The following is a 23,630-nucleotide window of genomic DNA, read 5'->3' as shown; positions in this document are numbered from 1 at the left end:
CTGACTTATATTCGAGTCAACAAAGAAAAATGGGGAGACCCAATGATCCACAGTGAAAACAATCCACCGATGAAAACAAAAACAAAAAACTGTAGATACAGATGTTCTGGAGATAATTTATTATACACTGACATATAAAAACATGAAAATTCAATGAACAAAGTACAATGATAAAAAATACAGTGGTAAAAATCCAACCGGACCCTACACGGTCCGTGTTTCGGCGAAAACGCCTTCCTCAAGTGTCCAATTGTTTGCAAACTCACATATAAAGAATTGGACTGAAAACAGTCTATTGTCTTTAAACATGTGAGCAAAGAACACCGCAGACAAGCTGAAGTAGCACAAAAATGCACCCATTTTCCCTCCTTTTGTGGGGGAAAAAGGGGGTCTCGACTTATATTCGGATTGACTTATATTAAAGTATATACGGTAAGAGAAGAGCTTCCTGTCCTGAGGCTTGTTAAATTGGACACAAAATACTGAAGGCTTCAAGAACAGAATATTCGAGTTGTATTTAATAAATGCAAAGTAGATATCAAATTAAAAGTAATTTTGTGTTCAAGGAAGGAATAAGAAAACGCATTACCTTCTCTTGTTCTAATTCCTTCAAAGGCTAATCTGAAAAGCTATACATTTTATCCTTTCCCTGACATCATTTCCAGCATTAATATACAATAGTATGATGTCCAGACTTTCCAAACACATACATCCTGTGGAGCCTGGTACATTAAAAAAAAAACATATACAGTACTCCCCCGATATTCGCTGGGGTTCCATTCCAGGAACCCGCGTAAATCTTGAAAAACCACGAATACGATTTTCAGCGGGGGAGACAGGAGAGGGCAGCCGGAGAGGCAGGAGAGAGCAGCCGGAACACTGGCGAGTGAAGGAAATCACTCGCGGTATGCTCCGACTGCCTCTTCCTGCACTAAAGTTGGGCCTCACCAATCAGGAGCTGCATGTCAAATTAAATTCACTTGTTGATTCAAGTCAGTGTTACTTATAGATGTCTGTTACTCTTTTTCTCCATATGACTTCCAAATGACTGTTGACCTATGTGACCTGTTCAGAAATAAATCATGTCAGGATAGGCCTACAGCTTAATCTAGAGCAAGAGAGGCATCATGTCTATAGACATCCTTTTTTGGTTCTCTGTACAAGAACAGGTTTCCTACTTCCTCTGAGAACCTTATCTTTAAATCCCATAGTTGTATAGGAACAATGGTACATAAATTTGTCCTTGTCTTAAGAGTCACTAAGTCAAACTAAACTTCTGAACTTCCTTAGCATAGCTAGAATGCAGATACAGCAATTTAGACAACACATGCCAATCTGTGAGCAGAGGACTTTTAATAATAATAATAATTTTATTCTTATATACCGCCAAAGCCATATAAGTTTGAGGCGATTTATAGCAAGAGGCGCTGGACAATCAGCGAAGAGGTTACAATCAAAGTCAGCAATACTATCTTACATAATAAGGAATATGAATGCTAAAAGGTTCATAGGGTTACAGGATTGAATAAGAAGTGGTGAGTAGATTCTTAGTTAACAAATCGATTGAACAGACTTGTTTTTAATAGTTTTCTAAAATTGAAGTAGGATGAAGAGTGCGCAAAAACGTTACTAAGCCAGTCGTTCCATTTGCCTGCCTGGAAGGCAAGAGTTCTGTCCAAGAATCTTTTGTAGTGGCAGACTTTTATTGTCAGATAGGTGAACAGATGAATTCTTCATGTGGGCCTAAGATAATTTGCCAGATTGAAGTGGGAAACCAGGTAAGTGGGAGCCAGACCAAATATTGATTTATAACATAAACAAGCGAACTTAAACAGGATTCGCACCTCTAGGGGCAGCCAATGGAGTCTTTGATAGTAGGGGCTTATGTGTTCCCATTTTTTTCAGCCTAAAGATCAGTCGAACTGCCGAATTTTGAATAACTCTTGAGTCTTAGAATAGTTTTTTTGAAGGAACCCAAGTAAATAATATTGCAATAATCGAGCAAGCTCAGGATGGATGATTGAACCAGTAAGCGGAAGGATGGTGCATCAAAGTATTTTCTGATGGTTCTGAGTTTCCATAGAACCGAAAAGCATTTTTTAACTAGTAAGTCTGTGTGTGCATTTAGAGTGAGGTAGCGGTCCAAGGTGACTCCCAGGATTTTAATGGAGTGGTCAATAGGGAAGTCCTGATCATTCAGGGAGATCAAGGAGTCTTTGATTTTGTCATTAGGGCTTGCCAGGAAAAATTTATTTATTACAATTATTGTAATCTTTAATTACAAGGTCTCAGACTTTTTCACTAGATCTCATTTTAATTCCCTAAACTTTAATATATATATATATATAGTACTCAGTTTTGATTCATTCACAAAGGGGTCCTTTTATCAAGCTGTGGTAGGGGGGTTTAACGCACGTTAAACCGCCTGCCGCGCTAACTGCTAATGCCTGCATTGAGCAGGCGTTAGTTTTTAGCTGGCCACAGGGGTTAGCGCGTGATGAAATGTCCGATGGGCTAACCCCACTAGCGCAGCTTGATAAAAGGACCCCAAAGTCTAGAAGTTTTCATATCATCTGTGACACCTATCACACCTGTAAATTCCATGAATTCTTCAACAAGAAACAAAAACCCAAAAGTGGGTGGAAATCTTGGTGTGTCATATGGAGTGAAGGTACAATTTTTTTTAACCCCCCATACTGTTTAAAAAATCCCCCCCCACAGCACGCCTCTTTTTAAAACATCCACCCCACATGCCTGCCGCCACACCTTTTTAAAACATCCCCCCTCAAACACCCTCCGCCGCACCTTTTTAAAACATCTCCCCTCCCCCCCACAAATACCCGCCGCTGTCGTTCCTTGTTAAAAACATCCTGGTGGTCCAGCATGATTCCTCCCTCGCTAGTTGTCTCCTTTTTCCTGGCCAGGAGCATGGAGGTCAGGCGCGAGCTTTCCGCGCTCCTGCCTGGCCCTGCACTGCTTTCTAAATGGCTGCTGTCAGTTCTTGCGAGTCCCGTGAGAACTGACAGCAGCAAGGAGGAGATAGCTAGCGACGGAGGAATCACAATGGACCACCAGGATGTTTTTAACAAGGTATGATGGTGGCGGATGTTTGCAGGGAGGGGTGTTTTAGAAAGGTACCGGGGGAGATGATAAAAATACCGAGACAGCCATTTAGGGAGGGAGAGAGGAGAGGGATGGGAGGGTTTTGTGGATCGTGCTTTTCTCTGTTTTGCTGGAGGGGTTGTACACAGGGGACAGGTACTTTAGATTTTGCCATAACAAAAATTTTGTATTGGGCATGCCTTGAATTCTGATACTGTACATTATGCTTGATCTTTACTTCATCTTATTGTTATTCTGTTTTTTTGTTGTATTCAGCACTGCCAGAGTGCTATTGATGTACTTGTATGCATTATGATTTTACCTACTAGAGATTTTATTAAAAAAAGGTACGGTGGGGGGGTTCTGGCTGGCTGGCTTGGGCTGGCTGGCTGCCATTAGACATGCCCCGTACCCTGTCCTGGCCTACCACTAGACCACAAGAGGGGGGACAGGGTTCAGGGCACACCATTTGGTTCAGAATTTTTTTTTCTTGGATTTTTCTCCTCTACAGGTGGGTGCGTCTTACAGAGCGAAAAATATGGTAGTTTCTCCTTTTCATGTCAATCAGGCAGTGGTCCTTCCAGTGTTGGGTAGCTGGGAGGGCTCTTCAGAGCAGAGACAGTTGCGCAAGTTGGATGTCAGTCGGGTTCTTCGTTCTTATGTGCAGAGGACCTAGGAGATCAGGAAATCAGATCATCTCTTTGTCTTTCTAGCGGGTCCTCGTAAGGGGGATGGCGCTTCTAAGGCTACTATTGCGCCCTGGATCAAGGAGACTATTGCTTCCGCTTATCTTCTGAAGCAGAATCCTGTTCCTGAATTTCTCAAGGCTCATTCCACTAGGGGTCAAGCAGCTTCTTGGGCTGAGTCTTCTCTCATGCCTCCAGTGGATATTTGCAAGGCTGCAAGTTGGGCTTCTCTGCATTCCTTTGTCAGACTCTACCATGTGGATGTTTAAACGCGTTGGGATGCGTTATTTGGTGAATATGTTCTGGTGTTGGCCCTTCAGGGGTCCCACCCTTAATGAGTACTGCTTTGGTGCGTCCCATTCGTAAGGACTATACCAGTCTACCAGGCACTACAGAAGGAGAAATTAGGTTCTTACCTGCTAATTTTCTTTCTCTTAGCCTGTAGACTGATATCTGTCTTTGTGCGGTGATTGCAGGTTTTTATTTTGCTCATGTGCAGATTTTGTTTTTTCTGCAGGTTCTAGAATTTTTCTAGGGCCGGGGAGAAGTAAGAACAATGGCAATTGCTCAGCTGGCTTAGCTGGTGAGCTGTGGGGATGTTTTCTAAACCAGGATTAAGTTCTACACATGTTCCAACAGTAGTTTATAAGTATTTGTTGTTTTTTTTCCACTCCTGTGTGTGTGATACTATTTTCAGTTGAAGTCTTTCCTAGGTTCTGCTTGGCTATTCGGCAGGCTGGATTGCCATATGGGAATCTATCCTGATATATAAGTATGTGCTCAGTCTGCACCTGCTGGTAGCAGTGAGATATATAACCCATTCGTAAGGACTATACCAGTCTACAGGATAACAGAAAGAAAATTAGCAGGTAAGAACCTAATTTCTCCTTTTATTTATATACCACAATACACTGTGAAGTTCGATGTGGTTAACAGGAGTAAGATAGAGGATCATACATAAGAGGGGAGGGCACAACAACAAGTAACATAGGAGTGTAAATAAGAAAAGATCATGGAAGGTCAGCATCAAATACAATACAGGTGAGGCGGTAAATGAAAAACTCCAAGAAATAAACAGATTGGATCTTGGGACAAATTCAGATATGATAAGGGAGGAATGAGTCCATCAATAGAGCCTTCCTTCATTTTGAGAAGAATGAGACGTGTAAAGAAGGTACATGGTTTAGTGCACTACAAGGAATTTATTGAAAAGATGTGTTTTTAATTTTCACCTGAAAAGCATGTATAACGAAGACGACCCAATAATGGGGAGTAGTTCCTGGCTGTAGTGAGCTGCTTCATATGATAGTAGTTTAGTCACCTAGGCTTTTTTAGATTTTTCTAGCAGGGAAGGGTAGGCAAAGATGGAGTTGGAGCGCAAAAGATGGATTGGGGGTGAACTCAAATAATTCAGTCGTGTAGTTTAGTGGGAGGCCATAGAGAGATTTGTACATGAAGCAACCTAGTATGAATATAAATCGGGCCTCAATCGGGAGCCAGTGCAGTTGCTTATAGTAAGGCATGATGTGGTCGGTTTTCCTTAGGCCGAAGATAAGGCACACCGGAGTCTGTTGAAGTATTTCTTGGGGCACAAGATGTAATTAAGGTTGCAGTATTCTAACATGCCATGTCGGTGAAACACCCTAGCAACAAGACTACATAGACATAAGCTAAGTAAAAATCTTTATTCACTTAATAGTGATGAAAAAAGCACTTATTTAAATATATAAATACATAACAGAAAGATTAAGATCCAGTGACGAGGCAGCATGTAAAGCCTGAGGCAATGAAGGTTTGAGCTCTGGTGGTACTTCTGAGGATCTGTTCCCAAGAGTTTATATCTACGGAGATGTGATTCAGATTGAAATAACTGAAGACACGTAGGAATATAAGGATCATAGCTTGGCATAGGATTTGGAAGGGAAGAGTGTCTAAGTAGGAATGGATTGATTGTAGTTTCCAGAGTGCTGTAAAGCCTTAGTGGATCACTGCGGTGATTTGGTTTTCCATGGTCATTTTTCGGTCTAGATTCACTCCTAGTATTTTGATAGTGGACTGTAATGGTAAGGTTGTACCCCTGATCATGATGTTTTCCTCATAGAGGTTGAGGGGCTTGCGAAGAATAACTTGTTTTTTTCAGGATTTAGTTTGTTTGGGATTCATCATCCAGTCTTCCATTGTTTGGATGATCAATTTGCTTGGATTCCTTTGAGGACAGAATGGTTATAGGGAGGAGGCCCATGATGTCATCAGCTTAACTAGCTCTTAACTCCCGGTAAGGCTAGGCAGTTCTCAAAAAAGCATAAGTATGTTGAACAGGATAGGGGACAGTGGAGAACCTTGTGGGACTCCGGAAGGAATGGTCCAGACAGGTGACAAGTTGTTGTAGAAGTTATAGTTAGGACTGGTTAGGAAGCCCTTTAAACCAGTTTAGGACAGATCCTGTGATGCCTATGGCGTCTAGGCATGAAAGTAGCATGTGGTGATCTACTAAGTCAAAGGCGCTACTTAGGCCAAATTGTAGTATGAGAGCGCTTTGTCCTCTGCTGAAGAGTTGGTAGATGTCATTTGTTAGTGAGGCTAAGAACATAAGAACAGTCTTACTGGGTCAGACCAATGGCCCATCAAGCCCAGTAGCCTGTTCTCACGGTGGCCAATCCAGGTCACTAGTACTTGGCCAAAACCCAAAGAGTAGCAATATTCCATGCTACCAATACAGGGTAAGCAGTGGCTTCCCCCATGTCTTCCTCAATAACAGACTATGGACTTTTCCTCCAGGAACTTGTCCAAACCTTTCTTAAAACCAGCTAGAACTGTCTCTGTGCTTAATAGTGGCCAAAAACCAGATTGGGAGTTATGAAGAATATCATGCTCTTCTAGATAGGTGAGCAATTGGTAGTACATTAGTCCTTCCAGTAGTTTCACAAAGAAAAGGATAGAGGTGATGGGTCAGTAGTTAGAGACAGAAGAAATAGGTTCTTTGTTGTTCTTGGTAATGGGGATTATCATGATATACCCTTTGTTTTCTAGGAATGTTCTCTTGTTCAGGTATCATAGAAGTCTAGTGGGTCTGAGAACTCTTTGAAGTCTTTGAATTCGGTTCAGAAGGAGGGTGCTTCAATGTGATTTCTGGTTATTTAGGTTTTCATTGGCTTGGGAATGTTGTGTTTTGGCTTCCTGCCAAAGTAGATGGTAGCGAGGTCTAAATAGTGCCCTTTCTGGTGGATGAAGGTTAAGGATTGTAGAAAATTGAAGAGGTCATTGACTGTGTGTGCGTGTGAGTTCAAGGTGTAGATTAATGTCTCCCAATAGGAGGTCTGTAGGGGGAGGACGGTGAGTTCCTGAGTACAAAGTCTTAAGTCTTGTTGGGCCTTGGTCCACTTACCGGGGGAACATAGAAGAGGATGCATGTGAGGGGGGTTTTCAGTGTGTTGTGGTTGATATGGTATGATAGAATTTCAAGGTTGTCTGTTTCCTTAAAGTCAAGGATTGTAGAGTCCTTGATCCCAATGGCCAGCCCTCCTCCTCTCTTGTGTTGCCTGAATAAAGGGGCCATTTTGTATCCAGGGGACAAACTTCTCTGTTTAGAGGGTCGTCCAGAGATGGGAGCCAGATCGGATATGGGGATAGGGACAGCCTTGTGTTGAGCTTTTGCAGGTGTAAGAGGCACATGTCTGAGCTGCCTGCTCTTGCTGCACTTTTCAGAGTTGACCATTGTGAGGTTTCCTGCGTCCGATTGTAGTTGAGGTGGGGCAGGTTCTGGTAGTGAGGTGAGAGATGATATTAGGTAGTGTATCTTACTAGGCTCTTGCTGTCTGGAGAAGGTTGATGAAGAGAGAAAGTAGAGGCACTCTCCACCACTTCATTCTTGCTGGCAGAGGACAGGGATGGGATTGTAGAGGCAGAGCAGCTCTTGTGGTATGCTGAGGTCTAGCAGGACCTGCTAGGGACTATACTGATGGGCTCTGAGGTAGATTTACTCACTATTTCTGGTCCTCCTGGTCTACATGAAGGGCCACACACAGGGCCCTTTGGCGAACACCCGCTGGCAGTATAGGCCCGCCTGTTAGACGGCCCTTAAAGGGCCGTTGGAAGAGGCCCAAAGATTGGTAGGAGGGGCCTGGGATGGCTTCTAGGTCTGTGGCTCCGGTGGGGAGAAGAGGGATGTTGAATCGGTCCCTTCCTCCTCTCCCTGCTGGGGCTTGAGAGCACTGGTGCCCAAGAACTCACTCTGGCTGACTGCAGGGCCATTGGAAGAGGTCTGAATTGCCTAAGGTACAAATATAGGGGGCAATTCTATAACTTGGCTTTTCAAGTTAGGCATTGAGTACAAGTTATAACAGTAATTTGGTGTCCAGCTTCTATTATAGAATACTAGCTTAAGTCATCATTGACATACCTACATTTAAGTGTGTTGATTTATGACAGGTCTGTGGCTATCTTTAAGATATCTACATAAGTATAGTAGGTGACACACCTATATGCTGCCCTTGTTCTACTCAAGCCAGTTTTGTCCCTTTGCACTTACATGCCCACTATGACACTTACATGTGTCAGCCTAGAGGCCTCTGGGAGATTATATCAATCTGACCCTTGCATGGGAAGGCAGATAGACCCTTAGTGCAGGGAAACTGTTTTAAGTAGCCCTGATTGAATCATGGCTAGCTAAAAGGTGTTAATGTCTGATTAAGAGGGTGCTTAGGACAATGGTGCACAGATCAAGCCAGAGACTTAATCCCATCACCATGCTTACAGGTTTCTCCCCCTCCTTTGTCAATTAAATTGACCATTGTCTCAAACAGTTTGCAAGTTCTAAACAGAAAGATACTGGGAGATACAATATTTTCTCTATTCAGAATAAGATTCCAAGGTATAAAAGCCTGCTCTCTGCTCTATCAAGTTATCTCTCTCTTTTTCTATGGAGCTATCAGGAGAGGGGTCTTGGCCCTCTCTCTCTCTCTTTCTATCTATCTAGCTATCTCTTGGCTCTTGGCTTGGCACTCTGGCTCCCCCTCTCTCTGTCTATCCTTCCCTTTATCTATGGAGCACGAAGCTTCCTAGAACTGCAAGCTTCTATGTCCCTCTTTGCCTCTGACCTCTGTAAGGCAGTGAGACTGCTTGCTCTCTGCTTAAGTGTAATGCTCTCTGCTTAATTGTAATGCTTATAAATATTACTTTTCTGTAAGACTATTTCTATAATATATTCTTTATATAATCACCCCTGGCTGTGCTTCTTATTTGATTCTATCCCTAATGAAACTTCTGTGAAGGAACTGAACCTGGGACCTGGCGTCTGTCAGTGCGCATTTCACTTAACCCCTACCACCTAATATTGTGGGGGCCACTTTCAAACTGACAACATGATTCATGACAAAATAGTGCAAAGGCCTGTATTACTGCAGATGTCCAGTTTTAGAATTGCTCTGCAAGATTGAGTCATTCAGGGACAGAGAAATGCCTGCTGTACCTGAAAGTAACTCACCTTGGGCTACTACTACAAAATATGGCATGAGTTAAATCCAAATAAATGACTGTTGGCTCATATTCCAATAGAAGGTTGTTCCAATTGAGCAGAAAGCCCAAAAAAGGAAAAAGAAGGAAGTGTCGAGATAACATACAGCTTTTCTATAAGAAAATGTATGACATATATTCTATTTGTTTATCTCTTTAATTGATTAAACCTATTTTACATTCTGTCTGCAGAGCATCATATACTTCACATCACGATCTCCTAAGCTACTAGACTGGATAAGGGACGAATCAATCTTAAAGGCATTGCAGCCTTATACCAAGTGGCATTATGTTGAAAGTGACCTGGCAATGTTTAACATTAATACTGATGAGGACTACATCCCTTGCCTGCAGGGAATAACCAGATCCAGCTTTTGTAGTGTTTACCTGGATTGGATGCAGTTTTGTGCTGGTAAAAGAAGGAAGGTATGTCTGCTCCTGCAACAGCTGGAATTTCAAAGGGTAGTAGCTTATGTTTGCTACAATGCAAGCATTTTCTTTAAATTTTAGCAGCCAATTCTATAAAAGCTGCCAAACGTTTAAGTGCCTAGCTGCCAGGCACTGAGCACAATTTCTCTAATGGCTTCTGGGAACCCAGATTGTGTTATAGAATATTAGCAGAATTCAGCATTTACATGCTAACATTTAGATTAGATTAGATTTATAGCCTGCTTGTAATTAAGCAGCATAAACGTATTACATACATAAAAAATAAAAACATAAAATTTAAAGCTTACACATAAAATACACATTTACATTTAGGCACTTATGCCATGCCAATAGCACTGGTCAACAAGCATTTTGCTACTGGAATTCTGTCACCTGTACCCTAACAAGGGCTACATGCTGACTCTAAATCTGAAAACAGTTGTCATCTATCACATCCAGATTTTAAGTTATGCATCAGTTTGTGTTTATATCATTTTCATCAATTATGCTACCGTGAAGCATCAGTATTTTACTGTTTCTGTAACACATTATTGCATTTTAGGACATCTCATCGATTACATATACCAGAAATTTGAAAGTTTATACTAAAAAGTGATTGTGCTGCTTTTTCTACTGTGAATTTTTATATTTTGTTTGTTTTTGTCTAAGATATTATAATTATTATGAACAGACGAGGTTGTGTTAACCATCCTGATAATTTCTGTTATGTCTGCGGATAATTTACTGCACAAGATCAGTGAAAGAATCTGTTCAGCAGACTTCAAAGTGCATACAAAGCATTGTTTTGGCTGTAAAGGTTGGTGACCAAGATATAGTGTGAGCACCTCATGTGTGCTGCACTATCTGCTACTCTTTATTAGCACAATAGCTGAATGAGAAATGGAAGAAGATGCCTTTCGCTGTACCCATGGTGTGGGGTGAACCAACAAATCATCACTCAGACTATTTTTACTGACAAAAATTACTGGATTCACAAAGAAAATTAATCAAAAATTGTGTATTCTGATTGCCCATCAGCAATTAAAACTGTTCCTCATGACTCGGAGAATCCAGTTCCAATTCCTCCTTCCAATCTGCAGCATAATGTGCCGAAGGTTCAGATGAAGAATGTTCCTCTACTGCTGTGGAGTTGAATGAACCTGAAGTGGATGAAAAACAACCTCACCTGCTAACTCAAGAAGATCTTAATGATCTGGTTAGAGATTTGTCACTGTCAAAGGAGAAAGCAGAATTGTTGGGTTCAAGGCTGAAGCAATAGAATCTTTTTTAAGGCAGGACACCAAAATATCTATTTTCCGTGATCATTACACCATCCTGGCTTCCTTTTACCAAATGGAAGGAAACATTTCTTTCTGTACTGATATTAATGGTCTCATGCATGAACTGGGATATGAATGTTTCTGACGAATGAAGACTAATCATTGATTCAAGCAAAGCAAGCCTTAAAATGGTACTTTTGCACAATGGAAACCAGGAGCCATCAGTTCCTGTTGCTCATGCAATTTGGTTGAAGGAAACGTATGAGTCAATGGAGACACTTTTAAAACTCATACGCTATGCAGATCACCAGTGGAACCTCTGTGGTGATCTCAAAGTTGTCACTCCTGGGTCTGTAATGTACAGGCAGAAATGATGGCCAAACCAAGATGAATCCATACCTGGCAGATACAATGTGAAGCACCTGCAGTTAGTACATCATGAGAAAATCTATCTTCCAGCACTTCACATAAAACTGTGTCTGCTGAAAATTTTTGACAAGGCAATGGACAGAAATGATGATGCGTTTCATAAGAACATAAGAATTGCTGCAGCTGGGTCAGACCAGTGGTCCATCGTGCCCAGCAGTCCGCTCACGCGGCGACCCTCAGGTCAAAGACCAGTGCTCTAAATGAGTCCAGCCTTAACTGCGTACATTCCGATTTAGCAGGAACTTGTCCAACTTTGTCTTGAATCCCTGGAGGGTGTTTTCCCCTAAAACAGACTCTGGAAGAGCATTCCAGTTTTCTACCACTTCATTACGTTTGTACAGAATCTATCCCCTTTCAACTTTAGAGAGTGCCCTCTTTGTGAAAAACAAAACAATCACTGTTTTAGTACCTGTCTGCCCTAATCATAGACAGGCGTGTGCTGGCTCCTTAGAGCCATTGTGGGGCATAGGCTGCTATGTAGCTTTGTTCATCTCCTCTCCTATCAACAAATAGTGGAAGAAAAGATCCACAAAAATATCCCACCCGGATGTTGCAGCATACATCCCCCCACAGTGCTTTTAAATTTCTTAAAGCTGGTAATTAGGCACACAAACAGCAGTGCAGCAAAAAAAACTTCTCAATTGGAACGGTTCTCTGCTAGCAAAAAAAAACCCAACAAAATAGTACATCTGTCCACACATCAGGCTTGTGTTTGCAAAGTTTCATTTAATGCTTTGGTAAATTCCACAAGAAACACAAATAGGCTGTGGATTTGGCTTTTCTTTTCTTGAGCATAAAGAAAAAAAAAACTTGCCACAAAATGGCTACTTGCCCTTCTCACAGCAGTTCACCTCCATGACCTCCACTGGTTCAGGAACTGGCTCAGGGACTGGGCTTCCAATTTGGGAATCTTCAGCATTGACCCATTCCATGGGCTGTCCTTCCTGGGCCTGCAACGTGGACTGAAGAGCTCTTTTCAAGCACTGTTCTTCCATTGCCTTTGCTAGCTTGTGTAAGCTGCTTTTCTGTCTGCTTGGACCACACCCAAACCTAGCTGCATTGGTGGCAGGTTTTCCCTCTCTCTGGCTCCCCCAGTGGTCAGGGAGAAAATTATCCTCTTGCTTGCTAAGCGGGGTTTTACCTAGGCTGGTCTAGAGGGTAGACAGCTTTTGAATGCCTTTTACTAAAGGTGTGTTTAACCTGGTGGTTTGTTCTCCCAGATCCTGGCTTCTCCTGTGTGTCAGGGCTGACTCGGGAGTCGGAACTGTCACAACATACAAACAAAAATCTGCTTACACATAGGGATGGTATAGATGGTCAGAAAGGAAAGTAGTGGTGGGGGTAAGGGACAGGAAAAAATAGAGTAGGAAGCAAGAAGGAATAGGTGTGTAGAATCAGTGGCGTACCAAGGGTAGAGCGGGGGGGGGCAGACTGCCCTGGATGCATGCCCTAGGGGAGTGCACAGTCGGCCGGGTCCGGAAACTCCTGTGCTGCTCTACAACGGGACCTGCATCTCAGCACAGTTGCCATACTTATTCCGGAGCAGAGTCGGCAGCCGCGCTGGAATGCAGGAAGGTCCCACAATGACTGTGTCTGCCGCCTCTGTTCTGGAGCAGAGGCGGCAGACGCACTCATCTCGAGACCTTGCTGGTTTGGAGGGAGAGAGAAAGGAGCATAGAAGGGTGGTGGAGGGAGAGAAAGGGGGCAGATGCTGATGGAATAGGTGTGCAGGGAAAGAAGAGAGAGACATAAGGGGAAAGGATACTGGATGGAATTGGGTTGGAGGAAGAGAAGGGCAGATGCTGATGGAATTGGTGTGCAGGGAAAGAAGAGAGAGACATAAGGGGAAAGGATTCTGGGTAGAATTGGGTTGAAGGGAGAGAAAGAGGGCAGATGCTGATAGAAGTGGGGGAAGGGAGAGTGAAATGCCAGACCATGGGGGTGTGGAAGAGGGAAGGGAAGGAAAGGAGAGAGATGCCAGACCATTGGAGGAGGAAGGGAAGAAGATGGATGCCAGAGCAATGGGAGTGGAGGGAGAGATGGAAGGGAGAGGCATACAATTTCTGGAAGAGGCATAGAAGGAGAGAAGATGCCATATAGAAGGGGCAGACAGTGGATGAAAGGAAGAGAGTGACAAGAAGATGAGAAAAGCAGAAACCAGAGAAAACAAGGTAGAAAAAAAATTTCTATTTATTTATTTTTTTTGCTTTAGGAGAGATGCATCGCTGTTTCTGTGGTGTGCATTGTATGCAGAGTCCAGCTTCTTAGTGGTTCAATTTAACCTTTGTCTACATATTTCTATTTTATCCCCCCCTTATACAAAACCATACAGCATTTTTTAGTGTTGGCTGTGGTGGTAAAGCTCCAATGCTCAGAATTCTATGAGCATCTGAGCTGTTTACCATCGTAGCTATAAACCGCACTATAGTTTTGTAAAAGATGGAGGGGGTTAGTTTGTGATTACATATTCCATACTAGGGGAAGGTGTTTTCTGTGTTCGAAAGACATGGTTTTCTGTTAGGATTGACTTCAGGATTGATCTGTACTAGTGTGGCTTATTTAATTTTACAGTGGGTGTATTGATGTTGTACTGCTCACTGCAGTATGTAAGATGCTGCCTTTTCTAGGTACACTCTTGTATGACGTGTGGATTGTAACTAAAAATCATGTTTTTCATACAGATGGGGGGTGTCATATATGCTAGGTACATCACTGAGTAGAATATAGGAGTTGGAAGGACAGAATACAGGTCAAGGTAAACACCAATATTGCAAGGTATTACCTGAAACATAGCAGAACACACCAACACGTTAAGAGTCTCAAAAGGCAAACACGGCTGCATTTAAGTGCTATTTTAAAGTAAGTCCAAACTCAGCCTGGATCTTTGGCATCATGTACACCGCTTAGATAAGTTATAAGCGGTATATCAAATTTTAATAAACTTGAAACTTGATCCGTGCCATTTCTGAATACGCTTTCATAGTTTTGTTTTTTTTATTATTTATTTATGTTTCAAAATTACAATACAAGAATCCTCTTGTTACAGAAAATCAGAATAAATAAGAACACATATTGCATAAATCCATGTAATCAGATTAATCTGTAGGAATAATTTTTTAAGAAGTAAAGTAAATTATGCAAAATATAAAGAATTAAATAGCCCTTCTTTCTTAGACCTCAATATTATGTGTAAAGACAAGAATATAACGAGATGAGCTCTCAAACAATATCTATACAAAAAAAAGAAAAAGGCTTAATGTGATTTCATCCGGTTTAAATTTCTAATAACAGCCCTCCAATCTATATTATATATTACTTTTTACCATCCAAGAAACTTCGAAGTTGCTCCGGCATAAAATATACATATTTCATTCCAACATATTTAATCATACATTTGCATGGATATCTAAGCAAAAAAGTAGCACCAATTTTTAAAGTTTCCTCCCTCATACTCAGGAATATATTCCTTCTCTCCCATAAACAAACTTTAGGAGAAGCGAAAGAAAATTTTCATTAGCATATTTAAGTCCTTCTCAAATACAAAAGAAACTATCAAAGTACCACAATATTGAACTTCTTCCTGAGATGTTTCAAGAATACCAGTTAAGTTCTTTAAGTCTATTTCCTGAGGAGGAGATTTATTCCTTGGCAAGTAATAGATTTTATTTATCGATGGTATCATCTCTGGTTCAAATTTTAAAGTCTCCATTACATATTTCTTGAAAGTGTCAATAGGTGAGACTAAATTTAACTTAGGAAAATTCAAAACACACAAGTTCAATCTCCTATTGAAATTCTCCAACTGTTCAATTTTATTTTCTAAGGAATTCTTGTCTTTCACCATAGTTGCTGATAAATTCTGCAACGAGGATAACTATTTATCAACTCGCTCAAATTTCTTATTTGATTCCATTTGAATATGTTGTACTGAGGCAGACAAACCTTCTAATTTACTCACAACCTTGGAGATATCTTCCGCCGATTTTATTGCCGCCGTTTCAAGTCTCTGGACAATCTGAAATATATTTGTCACTGTCACCGCCGAAGAGTCAGCTCCCTCTGCTACTCCGGAGAATGTCAGCTCAGCATCTCGGTCATCGATTTGACCCCCTCCATTTGAAGACGCCTTGCTCAGCTGGCTCGGCACTCTCTTGCATTGCACGCTGGCCTGCGCTGGATTCGGCGGAGATTGGGCTGTTGGGGGGGAGAGAGAGATTTCCAGGCCTAAGGCTCCGATGGCTCCTTCCATTGGAGCAGCAGCAGGCATTTCTCCCCCAACGATAACCGGAGAGCTTGTTAGAAAGTGCTCCATCATCATTTGGCTGGGTAGGAGGGGTCCCTCCCCCCCGGACAACGCTCTTCCGCTTTGGGTATAGCTGAACAAGCCACACCGAAAGGTAATTTGTTCATAGCTGAACAAGCCACACCGAAAGGTAATTTTCAAAAAGTAATACTAGAGAAGATGGAGCTCCGTCTCCAACAGCTCACGCCGCCACCATCTTGTTCATTGTTTCATAGTTTATTAAAAATTTGCACGTCTATCATAAATTCTAGGCGAGAATATAATAGAAAATTGAGATAAATAAAACATATACAACTAACTACATAAAACAGAACTAACTATACAGGACCACAAGAGTAAAGAAGGAGGAACTACAATATAGTCAAGAAAAGAAAACATTAATGGAATGAACGAAAGGGAAGGGTACGTACAGTATATTATGCTGCATTAGTTAATTAGAAAAGAGAATCGGAAGAGTAAAGAACTAGATAATAGTATTAATGGAGAAGGAGCTTAAAGATCAAAAGCATCCTTATAGAGGAAACATTTTAATGCACCTTTGAATTTCTCTAAGTTGGATTCAGACCTTTTATGTAGTGGCAAAGAGTTCCAGAATGTTGAGCCAGTCACTGAAAATGATGTTGTGCGTTGAGTCCCTATAATTTTCAGCAAGGGAATGAAGAGTAGATGTTGGTTCGTTGATCTTATGCGTAAAATTGCTACAACTGCCAAGTTATATAATGAAAATTAGATGCAATTGATCTTTATTACAGAATCACACTTAGCAATTTTTTTAATGGAGTTCCTTTCTTAATGAATGTGTATTATATATTATACACCGCTTGGATCCTTTTTTAGGCTGTTATGTGATATAGAACATTTTTAATAAACATAAACTATAAACATACATCTAAATTGCTGATCAGTGCCCAATTTAGGCTCCAATCTTTTATAGAATTAAGGGGTATATGCCTATTTTAGAAGATCTCAGGTTTTAAATGTGCATGACATTGATATGCACATCTAAAAATCTAAAATATGCATATTGCAAGGCAGTGTGGTCTGGGCATGTTCTACCAGGCAGTACTAGGGTGGGCCTAAAAATTAAACATGCATTCCTCATGCTGTTTAGCACATGTTATACATTTATTTGATGTGATTATGCTTTGGCTAAATCAAAATTTTTCACTGCGTTTCATGTTCTTCTAGCTTGCTAACAAATGACTGTTATATAAATTGTTCTAATTCTCTTTCTTCTCAACCTTTGCAGCCTGTAATATGTGATGAGAACTCTCCTTTTGTAACTCTTTCATTTGCACTCTGTTTACTGGGTAGAAGAGCTTTAGGAACAGCTGCACATAATATGTCCATCAGGTAAGATTGCTAGAATATTCTTAATAGCATTCTTTTAGTACATAGTTTGGTTTCAAAATAATTTCCACAGGCAGACCAGCACTTTACTTCTGAGGGTTTTTAATAAGGGCACTAAGGATACCCAGTCTCAGCAGCCTCCTAAACGGCTTTTGAGAATTGCACACAGGCATCTTATATAGAATCGCATCTGTCCTAACACCTAACCCCGCCTAATCATCCTGATTCTCTAACCGGCATTGTCACAGATGCCGATTAGAGAATTTTGTTGCTGCTAAGCTGATCACAGCAAGGGAATCTCCCTGCCACGATCAGCTCAGCGGCCGTGGCAGAAAAAAACCCCATCCATGAAGTTAGCCATCTGGAACTCCCAAAACCTTCCCCCCTCCCCCGAATGTCTGTGGCGGGAGCAGTGCCCAGCAGTACCCAATTCCTCTTGCTACCATCCCCTGGAGATCATTGGCAGGAGGTATACCCAGTCCCTCCTGCTGAAAACCTAAGATTCCAGTTAGCCCAGGTGCCTAAGGCCCCTTTTATGGGAGAAGCCATAGGCACCTGGGCCAATTAGGGCCTTAGGCGACTCCCCAGTGCATCCCAGGATGCACGGGGAAGGGAAATGCCCGCCATTGGAGGCGGGCCTTCTGGCTGGAGGGAGTAAGCATCCCTTTGGCCAGCCTACAAGAAAAAGATACAGGGGACTCCAGATGGGATTGGGGGTGTTGGGGTGGAAGCAAGTTTTCAAGAGGGTTCCAGCAAGAAGGACTGGGCATCCCTCCTGCCATTGATCTTCAGAGAGTTGGGGTTTCAGCAGGAGGGTCTAGGCATCCCTCCTGCAGATGATCTTCAGGGGATGGTAGCATGAGGAATTGGGCACTTCTCCTGCCAAGGACATTTGGGGTGCTTCAGGGGTTCTGGCAGGAAAGACTGGGCATCCCTCCTGCCAGCTGACTTCGCAGGGGGACGCATTCCCTGCCATGGCCACTAAACCGATCGCAGCACGGAGATTCCCTTGCCACGATCAGTTCAGCGGCCGCGTCTATTTGAAATTTCAGGCCCCTGTTGCAGCCCTAGGAAGACACCTAGGGCCGCCTAAGCTCGCCTAAGGCCACTTCTGGGTGCAACAACGCCTAGCCTTGGGTGAGTTTAGGCAGCCCTACGCATCTCCCTAGGCTGCCTGCCCTAGGGGTTTTTTTTGTTGTTTTTTTAAAACGTGCTCCCAATTGACTGGTTAGACAGCGGTAGGACGCCTACCGCCACCTACAATCAGGACACCGTTTATAGAATTTGCCCCAAAGTATGCAATATCAGCATATGCATAAATGCCAATATTCCATTTACAGTATATCATATTCTATAATCTGGTGCTTAAAATGTGATGTCATATAGATGGCAAGTAAGCAAATCTTGGATGCAAGCATATGCACAAGCTCTATGGCTAAGTGCCGTACCTAAAATATAGTCACATATTTGCCTTGTTACACCAGTATTCTATAGGCATCAGAATTTTCTCTTGTTGTACAATACCTCTGGAGGCTGAACTCGTGGGATCTTGCATCCTCTTTAGCCTCGGCTGCAAGGCTAATAAAACTTGTTCCCTCTCCTCTAGGCTATCTGCCTGGTAGCTTCCTGTTATGCTCAGTTTGTTCCTGCAGCCTCGCTGAATGGGTGAAATTAGTTTCTGCTCGTGATTTTTTTCAGTTCTTAGTCTTTATTTGATTTGTTTCGTGGGTTTGCCCAAGTGCTGCAAATCAACTCTGTGGGAGTGATCCTTCGGCAGGAGATCGCAGACATTTAAATTTTTGTCTGCTTCTGGAGGGTGCTCTGTAAGCTTAAACTGCAGTAAGCCCTCTGGACAGCCTGCAGATTGGATCAGGTGTCCGGGATCGGGAGCCAACTCTCCCCTGGTTCATCCACAAATGGGTAGAGCGCAGGCTGCTGCGGTTCCATGGTGGTATGCCGGGATCGAAACCGGACCGTGTGTCTTCCCTAATTCCCTGAGGGGTCCTGGCGGTCGTGATCTGTGATGACAGAGAAGGTGAGGTGGTCAGAAGACCTGAAAAATCCAGTTTAATCAGCTCCTGAGGTATTGATCTCCTTGCTTGTACTCTATATTGCAGGCTGCCATAGACTTTCATTGCAACACATGTCTCTGTGGTGTCTGTAAGTCACCGAGTTTGGCAATTTTTGGGGGGAGGGATGCTGAAATCAGTGTTTTGAGTGGTTTCCCTGTATGCCCTGGTCCCCCCCCCCCCCACCTGTAAAATCATAAAATTTATCACAGTTCACTGTGTTTTTCCCAGGCATTTCTTTAAAGTTTTCAAAAGTATATTTTTTGGACTTAGAAGCTTCGTTTTTGCTCCAAACTTCACAGATGGCCACCTCAGGACAAGATGGCATGGATTCATGCCGTAAATGCTGCAGATGGCTGATGGATTCGCAGCCGTGTATCACATGTGCCACAGCCCTCGAGGGGCATGAACCGTGCATGGATTCCGCACTATCCTCCTCCAGAGAGGCCCTGCTTTCCTACGATTCCACCAGAGATGCAATTTTAGCATCCGGGATGCCAAAATTGGACGAGGAGGGCACTTTCATAAAACACAAGCGTAGTTCTGGGGGAAAAGTCTCATATGTCTTCAAAATATTCCAAATCTGAGTCCTGTGGATTGGCTCTTGCCGCCGGTGACTATTTTCCGCTGGAATTTGTGGATATGATGTATCCAGCTTTCATGAGAAAAAGAGCTATGCCTGTCTCTCCCTCTCAGACTCCTTTGAATTCCAGCATGTCCATTTGCTCCTTGCTGGTCCCCGCCATTACCTGCATCCATTTCTATGCCGTTGCTGTCGCAAGGCTCTTCGGTGGGGTCAGCTGATATAGCTAGTGGATCTAGGGGATTCCCAGAACACTTATTTCTGTGATCTGGAAGAGGATCAGACGGTGCGCAGGCTCTTTAAGTCCAGCCGCCGAGGGAAGGTGTGATTATTGGCACTAGAGACGGAAAGTCCTGATAACTACTGAGCTGAACTGTATTACCTGCTTCCTGAAAGCTCCCCTCTGCCTCCTCATGTTAAAATGCCATTTTGAACATCAGGCATTTTTGGAAGGCACCCAGCTGACATCAGGGGCTTCACTCTCTGAGTGAAAAGCGGACGCTGCAGTGAAGGAGCCAGGGAAGGTGTGATTATTGGTAACTACTGAGCTGAACTGTATTACCTGCTTCCTGAAAGCTTCCCTCTGCCTGCTCGCTTAAAGTGCCGTTAGGTCTAGGAATAAGCATCTGACTAATTTTCCAATTACATACCTGATATCACTAGAGATACGTCTTCGGAAGTATCTCAAGGAAATATTAGGGTTAGCTAATGCAGACACAATCATATTTTCTAATTTCTACTACATACCTCGGGGAAAAAAAAAATAACAGTAGAAGGTGTGGGCCAATTTGTTACAACTGATTTTAATCTTACAGATTTCCTGGAAGATTCTCAGGATGAGAGGTCCACCCTTCTGGTCTCCTGTATGAATGAATCAGACAAAATACTAATTTTGAAGCTTTATTTTAAAAATAAAGAAGCTAAATTTTGAGGTAATAGGATTATGATTTTTCTAGACATGGCCCGGCTGACACAATTGAGGAGAAAGGCCTTTTTGGTCATGAAACCTAGAGTTGTGAGTCTGGGGGCCACGTTCTTTCTAAAGTACCCATGTAAATGTCTGCTTCATTTACAGAATAAGGATTATGTATTTGTGGAGCCAACACAACTTGAAGCATTTCTTCATGCAAATGAGAAATAATGTAATATTATTTCCTTTGTTTGACTTAAGGTCATAGATTTATTAATAGTGCCTATTGGTATTGGGGATTTATTCCCAATTTTTTTTTCCTTTTCCTGGAGTTTACTTTTAAAAGTTAACACACTTTCTCTCAATAATGTGGACTAGATGGACTTTCAAAAATATTGAGGTTTTGAAGCATCAAAAGTTATTTTTTCCTTTGTGTAACAACATTGTTTGAAATATTATAAATAAAAATAAGTGCGCTAGTGCCATAGCTAAGTTGTATCCCATGGCATTGGAATTTTCCAAGCGCTTAGTCCCACTAAAGGTGCATTCAGTGGTGGTTCAGGTTACTAAACATACCTCTTTGCCCTCGGATGGAGGAGTTGTCCTGAAGGATGTCCAGGACAGAAGAGTGGATTTTGTCATGAAGCGTCTTTTTTTATTCCGCTGCAGCGGGAGTGCGAGCTGCGGCAGCCACTACCTTTGTGGCCAGAGCATGTCATTCCAAACTCAGTCAGGATCCCGAGGAGGTTGTCTTTTGGGGCCTCGACTTCCTGGTTTCTGGAGTGAATAGTTTGGCAGACGCACTCTATGATGTCTTTAAAGTTTCGCTAAGCAGTTTCTATAAGGAGAATGTTATGGATTCGCCGGTGGTTGGATGATTTTTCAGCTAAGGCTACACTGAGCAAGTTGCCTTTTAAAGTTTGCTCTTCTTTGGCCAGGGTTTGGATGACCTTATGGCCAGTGTGCAAGACCATAAGCCTAAGGTGCTTCCTGATTCTAGACCTCACCCAACCACAGGGGCGGGACGGCCAAATTTTCATTCCTTCCGGCGAAACTCACAGTACGCCTGATCCCCTGCAGTAGGACAGCCTTTCGGAGTGTCCTTCAGAACACGCTTTGGAGATGCAGTGCACCAAGTCTTCCAACTCTCGGCCTGTCCCTCCCAGGTTTCAGTGAGGCTCCCCTGGATCGGGGTGTGGCTTTCGGCCTTCCTTCCAGAATAGCTAAAGATAATTTTGGACCAGTGGGTCCTGGAGGTACTCAGGGAGTACCTGCGGTCTCCCTTATGACCATCGCATCCAATGTAGGACCTGAATTTGGTCCTACGTTCCCTGACTCGTCTGCCCTATGAACCCCTGGATGGCATCTCTCTGAAAGAGCTTGCTATTAAGACCGTTTTTCTTTTGGCAGTCACTTTGGCATGGAGAATGTCAGAGCTTCAGGCTCTGTCGTGCAGAGATCCTTTTCTTTGCATCACCATGTCAGCGATGATTTTGCGTACTGTGTCTTCCTTTCTTCCAAAAGTGATTTCCTCTTTCCATGTCAACCAGGAGGTTCGGTTGCCAGCCTTTGCTCCTTTGGGTTCCAAGTCTAAGGACCGTGTTTGGCAGTCTCTGAATGTGTGGCATCTCCTTTTGAGATACCTGGAGGCCACTAATGATTTCCGTCTGTCGGATCATCTCTTTGTTCTAGCAGGCCCCACGCGCCGGGGTCGGCCTGCTTCTAAGACTACCATCTCACATTGGATACATGTGGCCATTTCTGCTGCCTATGTTTCAGCAGGGAAGAAACCTACCCTTGAGGTGAAGGTTCACTCTACCAAAGGCTTGGCTTCCTCAGTGGTGGAATCTCTGGTGGTTTTGCCTGAGGAGAATTGCAGGGCAGCCATATAGGCTTTGATTCATGCCTTTACTGGGTTTTACCAGCTTGATGTGGCAGCTATGGGTGATGCAGCCTTTGGTGCTTCTGTTCTGGCAGTGAGCTTATCGGGCCACCCCTGAGAATTAGGACTGCTCTGATACATCCCACAAGTTCAGCCTCCAAAGTGATTGCACAAAAATGAAAGATTAGGTTTCTTACCTCTGCTAATCTTCCTTCTTGTAAATCTCTTCTGGAGGCTGAACTCCCGCCCATCTATTTTGTCCAATTCGCAAATCACCTCTTCAGTTACTGGTAAACTGGATTGCTGTATTTGACTAGACTCAGTAAGAATTCCATACCTGTTCCCTTAGGTTGGATTCAAGGGTTGTCGGGGTTCCTGGGTGGGTCCCCATCTTAATTTCATCTTAATTTGTTAGGTGTATTTCTCTGTTTTGCAATTTGTACATATTCAAATTTCTATTTCTTATATGTATATTAAAAAAAAGTTGGCCTTTTTTGGCTGTGGTTCCTTGTGTTTGATGTACTCATGAACAGAATTGACTGGTAGTGGGAGTTCCCGCACCCTCTTCTCTTTTTCTGTTTCCTGCTTGCACTAGATATCATTGACTTTTCGATAAACTAAGCATGACAGGAAGCTACCAGACAGATAGCCTAGAGGGGAGGGAACAAGTCTTATTAGCCCTGCAGCGAGATCCCACAAGTTCAGGCTTCAGAGGAAATTTACAAGAAGGAAGATTAGCAGAGGTAAGAAATCTAATCTTTCATTATATGCAGGGGAAAGTATGTGCATCTGATATTACTTTTAACTTCTGTAGAAAGAGGTCTTCATGGAGATAGAATTGGATCACAGTTTAGAACTAAAGACTCAATTATGTAAAGGACTTTTTATATGTATATGCCAGTTTATGCATGCAAAAATTAATTCATGCAGTACAATTAGGTGCATATTTTATGTGGATTTAGAATAGGTGTATTCTGGGAAGGAGTTTGGGTGGGGTTCACACTTAGCATCTATTTTATGGTATAATCTCATTATTCAGCCAACAGAAGAAAAATAGCAAACCAAAGCAAAAGAAACTGTGGAAAAGATATTCTTG

General features: G+C 42.6%; 1 protein-coding gene across 1 annotated transcript in view; it reads left to right on the top strand.

Moving 5' to 3' along the window:
• PCNX2 (pecanex 2) overlaps positions 1–23,630 on the top strand; it is a 1,104,481-nt gene that overhangs the window by 846,013 nt on the left and 234,838 nt on the right. Inside the window, 2 exon segments of the mRNA XM_033937641.1 lie at positions 9,492–9,725; positions 16,990–17,093. Of these exon segments, the coding sequence (XP_033793532.1) occupies positions 9,492–9,725; positions 16,990–17,093 (338 nt within the window).

The sequence above is a fragment of the Geotrypetes seraphini genome, chromosome 3, assembly GCF_902459505.1.
Source record: "Geotrypetes seraphini chromosome 3, aGeoSer1.1, whole genome shotgun sequence".
NCBI classification, from domain to species: domain Eukaryota; kingdom Metazoa; phylum Chordata; class Amphibia; order Gymnophiona; family Dermophiidae; genus Geotrypetes; species Geotrypetes seraphini.
The sequence above is the reverse complement of the archived record's forward strand: the minus strand, read 5'-3'. Positions and strand labels throughout refer to the sequence as shown.